This window comes from Gavialis gangeticus, unplaced genomic scaffold, assembly GCF_001723915.1.
Source record: "Gavialis gangeticus isolate Ggan-Ray unplaced genomic scaffold, GavGan_comp1, whole genome shotgun sequence".
Lineage (NCBI taxonomy): Eukaryota > Metazoa > Chordata > Crocodylia > Gavialidae > Gavialis > Gavialis gangeticus.
Genome location: NW_017729022.1, coordinates 57,547,948 through 57,556,813, shown reverse-complemented (window position 1 = coordinate 57,556,813; position 8,866 = coordinate 57,547,948). Strand labels below are relative to the sequence as shown.

Genomic DNA, 8,866 nt, shown 5'->3' with positions numbered 1-8,866 from the left:
AATGTTGTATCAACATGAACACAGTTAGCACAGAAATTTCGCAATAAAACTTTTAGTTCATTCCACTAACTATACCCATGAATGATGGATCATAATTAGTGCAACTCTAGGGCAAACTCCAGTCTCGATGCTACCAACTTGAAAAAAAAGACAAGATAAGTTATTTGGGTGAGAGATGAACGTTTATTCTCATCTGGCTCCAAATTCTGTATTTGCCATTGTGGCACAGGAAATAACTAAGCAGCAGGCTTTAAAGATTACTCTGAAGAACAAAGAACCAAAGAAGACTGGATTTAGTAAGTAGAAAGGGCTATTCATCTGCAAGCTTGCAGCATTGCATAGTCAAATATCAAGCTCTTCTCTCTTCTTATGAATATTTTGATTGGTACAGATCTTTGGAAATTCTATACAAGATTCTGCGAGATTCTAGACAACGTTTTAAGTCATTGGTCTTAGATGGCCAGGTGACAGCAAGGAGAGACTAAAGAGACTAGGTCTATTCAGTTTAGAAAAGAGATGATTGAGAGGGGAAGAGAAAGTAAATAGGGATTTATTATTTACCATGCCTCACAAGAACTAAGGGTCACACAGTGAAACTAGTAAGTGGTAAGTTTAAAACTAACAAAAGGAAGTTATTTTTCACACGGCATGTAATTAACATGTGGAACACGTTGCCAGTAGATGTTGTGGAACTTGATAGTTTAGCTGTATTTAAAAAAGGCTTAGACAGATTCTTGGAGGAAAGGGGCATCAGTAGCTATTGAGCACAGGAGTTAAGGATACAGCCTCTGAATTAGAACTTCCTATAATTTAAATGGTGGAGGCTGCAAGGGAGAGAGGAACAGTAGAAAATCCCTGTTCATTCCCTGTTCACTTTCCCTTTTTAGCATCCACCCTCTACCAGTGTGACACAGGATACTGGGCATGGTGGACCTATGGTCTGACCCAGTGAATGGCAGTTCCTATGTACTTAGGAATACTGTGTTTTTCTGGAATACTGTGTTTTTCTTGAAAGCAGTATCAGATTTTTATCCAAACCAAGAATGTCAAACCTCCTCCAGTCTACGGGCCAGATCTGGCCCATGGAGCCATTCCATTCAAACCATTAGGGTACTTGCTGACTAGTAAATCTCAGGGCATTGTTAGCTGGAGGCCAGAATTAGCCACAGAATTGAGGGCCACTGGGCTCCATTGGGCACGGCTCTCAGTGGCAGGGGAGAGCCGTGCTTGCCCTGCTGCTGGTTGCACAACTGCTTATGCTGCTTATGATATGGTATATAATTGATTGGCCTACTGCCATTTGTCCTGCTGCTGCCCCACTGTAGCCACTGGCTCTGCTGTGACTGCTACTAGCCCCATTGTCTAGATTCTAATCTGATCTAAACTCAGTGCAGTTCCTTGCTTTTCCCTAAAAACTCATTCATCCAATGGTATAGCAATTTTAAATATTTTAGATGAACTTTGGCAGACTGGGCTCAAAGAATTTCCAGGTGGATGTTGGTTTTACTGAAGTGTTATAAATTAGCTATTCTAGAATACCTGAGGCAGATTAGGTTATATTTCACAAGGCACTGGAAGTTTTTGCACCTTCCTTCAGATTTGTCCTTAAAGCTGATGTATGTAAGGCAGGTGCTTTGAAATTGATACGACCAACATTTTTCCATCCTGCAGGCATCTTAATCTGAAACTCATTTTAGCAGAGCTGTTGGCAGTCTTCATTTAGTTAGGCTCACAGTGTCTTCCTCCACTGATTGACTGTAGTTTGGGAACATGAATCAGATATAGACAGCCACTCCAGGAAGAAAAAGAAGTAACTTTCCAGTGCAGTAACCATAGTGCTTAGAAATGTGCTGTTCCACAACCCATCCTCCTTTCCCCATTACTGCTGAGTCTTTTATATATGGATAGAGTACTGGAGAAGGAACAGAGGGTCAGCTGGTTGTGCAGACCTGCCCCCCACTTTATACCCTCAGATTGGGGGTTTCAAGGGCATGGAGCATGCAAGAGCTATCAGTGGATACTGTTGGCTTAAGTGCTCCGATCTCCAGTGAATAGGGTAAATGCGTACCAGAAATAGAATATGTAGACAACACATTTGGAAGAACGTCAATTGTTGCGCAGGTAAGTAACCTCTTTTTCTTCATTATTAGATATACAGATACTGAATTTTAATAATTGGTTACTAACCCTGTAATTTTAATGTATGTTGATAGTCATAAATAATGATGGACAGTGTCTAAATGTTACATATTATGTAAAAATATTTTAATGAATGGATTTTTAACAGGTGCTACGTTCATGGCAAGAATATGAACTAGCAATAATTATTATTAACTATGGGAAAAAGTTGTTGGATTCTTCACAAACAACTTCCCGTGATCACTCTGGAGTTCTAGATGGTGAAGAAATGCGCATTGACACAGATGCAGAAGATGAGGTAATCCCTTTCTTTCGTATAAGTATAATGCTACATAAGAGCACCCTATCACAATAATTCAGATATGAAAAACTATATAGGGCTGTAGTAATTTTAAGACCAATTCCTTATTGTTCTCATAGGATCCTAATTGGGATTTAGGTGGAATGTAGCCACCTAGGTTGTAAAAAGTGTTCCAAGTCAACTCTGCTTCAACACCTACAAAACACTTTAGGTAGGTAGATTCATTAGGTGCCTCCATTTTGCCTTGAAAAGTTCCCTAGATGCCTGGAAGGTACAAAAGCTGTCCAAATTGGGCATTTAAGAACCTAAATCCCACCTTACGTGTGTTGCAATCCAGATAATATGAGAGACATTTAAAACCTGTCAACGTTCCTGAGTCATGTAGTGTCCATAATGCATACCTAGCACTTGATTGATATCAGCAGCATTGAACATGGCATTCACAGCCACTCTCAAACCTTTCACACAATAGCCTTGTAGTTAGAGACTTGGGTTTTAAGACTACCTCAGCTTGAGAGAGCCCAAACTGACATCTGGCACTTCCCAGAAGCATGGCTTTAGGCAATAAAGTGAGGCACCTTCCACTTCTCCTGTGGAAGCTGGGCCATTGGACAGCTAAGGCTGTCATACTCATGATGCCAGAAGGAGAGTAAACAAGAGAAAATTTGTCTAGTGGTGAAAGTATGATGCTGGGGGAGAGTAATACTGGGTTAAGCACATAACAGCCATACTAGGTGAGACCACAGGTCCATTTAGTCCAGTCTTCCGTATCTTACAGAAAGAATATTTTATACATAGCTGCCTAGGCTTATCTGTTCTCTTCCCCTCTTCCTTTACAGCTTCCTGCATTCAAAGCCCTAGGAAGTTCTAATTTGCACCCTTAACTATAATGGTTGTACCCTTTAACTGTAATGTTTAATACCCATTGGTGGACCTATCCTCTATCAATTTCTCCCATTCTCTTTTGAACCTGGTTAAATTACAGCATCTTGTGGCAATGAGTTTCAGAAGTTGTTCTTGCATACATGGTGTGAACAAGAACTTCCTTTTGTATGTTTTAAATCTTCTTCCTAATAATGTCTTTGTATGATCTCTAGATTTAGGGTTCTTTTTCCCTGTTGCCGGAGTTATGTTTTTAACCAACTACTTGATTTAAAATGTTCAGGTTGTGCAGTCAGGCTCCCTCTTATTTGTTCGCGCTTTGGCTCCGTGACTTGCACTTTTGACTTACCAGTGCCCTGACTCAGCAATGAAGGAGGAAAGTGTTTCTTTAGAGCTAGAACTTCATCTTATTTAAGTTTATCTTTTGGGATCTTGACAGCTGTCCTCTGGGAGGCCCTGAGTTAGATGTCTTAGGAGCAGCAGTAGTTCAGACCCCTCTCTCCCTTTGCCTATAGTATTTCCTATTGTTTGACTGTGGACACCTTCCTACTCAGCATTTAGGCACTCTGCATCGGCCTTTGGAAGCGCCTAATTCTCAGCACTGTGTAGGGATCCTAGGTTCATAAATCTCTTTGGCGCATTCTCCTAGGGCAGAGCACCTAATTTTTAGGTTTGCAATGAGGTGCCTATGAGAAGAATTTGACTTTCGCCCTTGAAATAATTTATGGCTATAGTTTAACACATCAGGGAAGCTATCCACTGAGGATCGCTTTTATCCACCAAAAGTTGAAATTCATTTTACCCAAACAATTGGCATAGTTGTATACTGCCTTTCACATTTCATCTTCAGGAATGATCTAGAGAACAGGGAAATGAAAAACTGAAATAACTGCTGAGTTCAAGAAAATGAAAGTATCCCAATTGTATAGAGCTAGAAAAGCTTTGCATCCTGTTGCTGCTGCTCCACAGTCTGGAGCAGGAGCTGGCAACCTTTTTGAGCCAGGGCCTGGAACAATCCCGATTCCAGTCTGGCCTGGGCCAGGTGGCTTTGGCGGCATGTCATCAGTGTGAGGGGTTTGTCTGCATCCAGGTTGAGGCCAGGTAGCTGGGAGTACATTGATACTGCCACTGCTTCTTCCTGCCCCCTGCTGCCCAGCTGCAGCACGGGTATAGCTTCCAGCTGGTGGGGAACTAAGCTGGGAGTGGGCAGCTGGGAACTGTGACCACACTATTGCCACTGCCATTTGTCTTGTCCCTTTTCTGCCCCCACCCCCTTCCCTGCAATATGGGTGCAGCTGGAGGCTGCCCAGTCCTGACTTAGTTTCCCACTGGCTAGCAGCTGCACCAGGCTGTAGCCAGGCGGCAGGAGAAGTGGCAATGATGTGGATGCAGATTCCAGCTGCCCAGCTCCAGGCAGAGCCTGTGGGCTGTATGCTGCCAACCCCTGGTCCAGAGAAACTCTTGTCAGCACTTTTTCCCTGCACCAGTGATGCTGTCTCCCATGTTCAGTGCTGCAAATTTGGAAGGATGGCATGAATTTTCATACTTGAAGTTATTCGTTACAGAAAATATTTATATTGGACAGAACAGCAGTTGGTGCTTTAAATGTTAATTCTGCCTGAATTAGCCTGTGGAGGGATATTTGAGGGATAATTCCTCATTTGTAGCTGCATACTATTAATATTAATAATAGTATTATAGTAGTGCCTCAGGATCCCAATAGAAATCAGGCTTCCTTTATGGTTGGTACAAATATAAACAATTTGAAGTCCCAGCCCTGAACAACATACAGTTTAAATACAGAAGATATTATAGGCAGCACAGAAGCAGAATGAACAATGTAATGATATAGAAATGTCATGTTCTCCCACATTTTGCTCTTTGTTTGTTTGTCTCTTTATTTTAAATTGTATGTGGGCTTTTTGGGAGGAAATTAACTGAAAAGAGAAAAAATAAGGTTACAGAGACATATAAAAGAAAGAGAAAGAAGGGGAGCATGTAGAGCAGGGTGGAATGAAACAGAAATAAGGAAGTGGAGGAGAAGCAGGAAGGAGTACAAGCAAGCACCCAGTCGGCGCAGGGAGATGAGTATTTTGAGTGATCAGTGTACAAACTGGTCAAACACTGGTGATGTCAAAGTCCAGGTGGCCCTGCTGCTTCAGTTGCTTTTTTCTGTTGTTCCCAAATGGATTTCTGGCTCCTAGCATATCTTTCCCATCTACATGTTGCTGCGTGAAGGGGGAGGGTTACATTGGCTTTATTGTCCCCACTCCTGGGATCTTCCCAGCATAGTTCACAAACTTCCAGCAAAACTATTTTCAATGAAAAATCAGTTTTTCAGATTTGTTTTTTTTCTTGAAAGATGGCTGTTTTCTGGGGGACACTGGGGACTCTTTGAATATGTTAGTTAGTGACCTCTTTGCTGTCATGAAGGAGATGGGAATGGGTTCTTTTCTAGACAACTGAGTGTCACTCAGCCAGGGAAGAAACTTAAAGTGCCAAACCATTTCATTACTGAGCTCTGAAGTGGGTTTGAGGCAGGGAGGGGAACACCCCTAAAACTTCCCGCTTAGCCATATAAAAAAGCTTCTTATAGATGAGAATAGGTCATTTCAGCAAACCGTGAGGAGCCAGCCAGCTGCTGAACAGATATAATATAAGCAGCGTGCCACCCTATCAGATGGGTAGAAGATTTGTCCTTGTTCCTTTTAATTCCCAAACAAATACAGATCAGTTTCCTTCCAACAGGGGAACCACCCTTGTGAACCACAGCAGACTCTCTAGAGCATGTGTCCTCAGACAGTGAGGAAGAATTTGAAGCCCATGGGAATTCATTTCTATCAAGCCATTCAGTGATGTTTTGTTATAGGTTTGTTTTTCTGCAGCAAGTTTAGGTAGCACAAGCTGCCATGTATTCAGCCTCTCAGACTGGGATTTCAACTCTGACAAGATTGTAAACCATTTGAGTTTTTCCTTTTGGTTAAATTTTTATTGTACTAAACTAATTCAGTGCATAGTCTGTAAAGCCCTGTAAATCACAATTACATATAATGTTATTTCATAGTTAATTCTCAAGGCTGAGGTGGAAAAAAAATCCATCTTCTTTGTAATTTTGTTGGCTTCAGTGGAATTTTGCCAGGGATGAACCATAAATAATAGATACTAATCATTTGTTACTTGTTATTCTTAGAGTGCTTGTAAGAAAACATCACAAGCCGCCGCAGTTGAAAAGGCAACTGAAAACTTAACTGCTCTGGAATCCAATCTTCTCAAACTGACAAAACCTGGTAGATATTTTAACAAAATATTTCTATCTTTTCTATGATTTCTCATGGCTTGCTGCAAAGAATGCTTTTCCCAAATAGTACTTGTGGGTTGTTTGTTTCTTTTTGAGAGGAAAATTAAGGGACATAATCAACAAAACACATGATTTCTGTCGTCTTATTTACCTTCCAGTAACACATGGCATTGCTTTAACATTTCCACCAATACTAGCTCTTTCCTCATTAAAAAAACATTCGGACAAGTTTCAATATTCACTCGATTGGTTACAGTGGAATTCTATGGTGCATCCTTAAACCAATGGTTCTCAAGATTTTTAGGTTCAAGGCACCCTTAGATAGACTCACAGCACCCCTCGGAAAAGGCCAGCACTTGGTTTTCCACTTATTTTTCTATAGTAAAAAAACCCCAAAACAAACAAACAAAGAAAAAAAACAACAAAGCCATTCTTCTGTTGCAAAGAACTAGCAAGACAGGTCAGAATGTTTTTAACACTATGGATTCCTTAGTGTTTGACATCTTTAGGTTTAGCTTGTGAATCGTATTTGCGTACCTAACGGTACAAACATCGCGTAGGACCCCACAAGATCTCAAGGCATCCCTTTAAAAGAGTAGCTACCTTTAACTCTCTGCATGGTATTTACAGTACAATCTAGTTTTGAGAATATAATGAACTGTGTTTCTCCTGACCCTTAATTTCTTGAAGGAGCAGAAGAGCACATATAGAGGTATGTCTAACAACAGTTCTCAGGTTTATTTTGACCACACTTATTTATGACCCCAAGCCTGTATGATTATTAGAAATTTAAAACCAGCAAGTGCTCCTTACCCTTCTGAAATGATCTTACTACCCATTTGACATTATAACTACTATTTTTAGAAACACTGTTGCAGAAAATTTTGTGGATTGAGGCAACACAGATATTAAATTTTAAAGATACAATCTTTCAGAGTTCATTAGAAAATTTGAATCATTGAAAGTTTGGTCATTACCATCTGAAACATATAGCTACTTCATATCCTGGATCAGATGAAGTATGGATTTTCTCTCTTTCTGTTGCTTGAATTGAAAGTATGTTTCTGCCATATTTGAATATTCCTTTCTGTGTGTATCAAACATTTCCTGTGCCTACTGCTTTTTCTTTTTATTTAAAGGGTAAATGAGTGCATAGGGAAAGCAATCTACTACTCTGTATTGGAGTAGGAAAATTCCCTCTTTGGAGAGGCTCTGAAACTAGGGAAGCACACACAAGTCACATTTTCATTTCCTTCTCTTTTCAGCTGCAGATCATAAAACCTCTTTGGGGATGGGGGGCTAGAAATCATCTGACAGTTGCTTTCCACTCAAGTGCAAAAAAATTGAGAAGCTCAGTACGCAGAGTTTCTCTGTACTAGGCCTACTATACTCCTAAGGAGAATAATCCCCTGCCATGGCTGATCTTGAATTCTGTAGGGCCACAGGTGGCTCTTCTCTAGTTATCCTTGGGCTATGGTTCACTTTAAAACACTTTCTTCCCCAAGTTCTGCTGCTAGCGCGTGACCCTTTTTCCTCTTAAAGCTTTTCCTCTGGTGCTAGTAGAGGTGAGAACTGATATGTTTCTGCCATGTTCTAGACAGGGCTGTCCAGCTGACTGCTCCCAGCCACATCCAGGCCATGAGGATTTAAACTGTGGCCCATGCAATGACACTCGCCTTACCATTCTGGCTGTTGCTACTGGGGTATCCAGGCTCCCTCTCCCTCTTCTGACTGCAGCTTCCTGGCCTTGCCTCTTCCCCAGGGAGCACTTATGCAGTGCAGCACAGTGCAGGGGGCACCTGGAACACACAGCTCAGTGGGAGGAAGGGGGAAGGGAGCAGTGTAATGAGGTGGAGGCTGTTGTAGTGTGCAGCCTAGAGGCCCTGCAGCCTGTGGTCACTCAGAAGTTGGACTGTAGTTCAGAGCAGGATTGGACAACAGACCAGCTAAAATCACTGGTAAATGTCTGGGCCCAGAGTTGGCCATGGGAAAATGGTGCTCTGGGTGAACTTGTATTTTGGCACCTTTCCCCCAGTCAGTGGTGCTGCTGCAGGCAGAGGCAGGTTGGCAGGGATGTGGGGCACAGTCAGGCAGGGAGATGGAGGAGCATATGCCAGGTCAGCAGGCAGGTGGGCAGGCACCACTGCTGCTGTATGGGAGCAAGGCAGGCAGAGTAGAGCAGGCACCATCTGGCCTACAAGTGCCCAGCCTGTTTCTTCCTGAGCAGTGGCTGGAGGCAGGGGGCG

General features: G+C 42.0%; 1 protein-coding gene across 7 annotated transcripts in view; it reads left to right on the top strand.

The window, feature by feature from the left end:
- The window catches only part of CFAP54 (cilia and flagella associated protein 54), a 308,490-nt gene that overhangs the window by 125,074 nt on the left and 174,550 nt on the right, over nt 1–8,866 (top strand). For all 7 annotated transcript variants that reach the window (XM_019515046.1, XM_019515044.1, XM_019515049.1 and 4 more), the window contains exons 27-28: nt 2,288–2,437; nt 6,513–6,609. In XM_019515046.1, the coding sequence (XP_019370591.1) occupies nt 2,288–2,437; nt 6,513–6,609 (247 nt within the window). The remainder of the gene's footprint in view (nt 1–2,287; nt 2,438–6,512; nt 6,610–8,866) is intronic.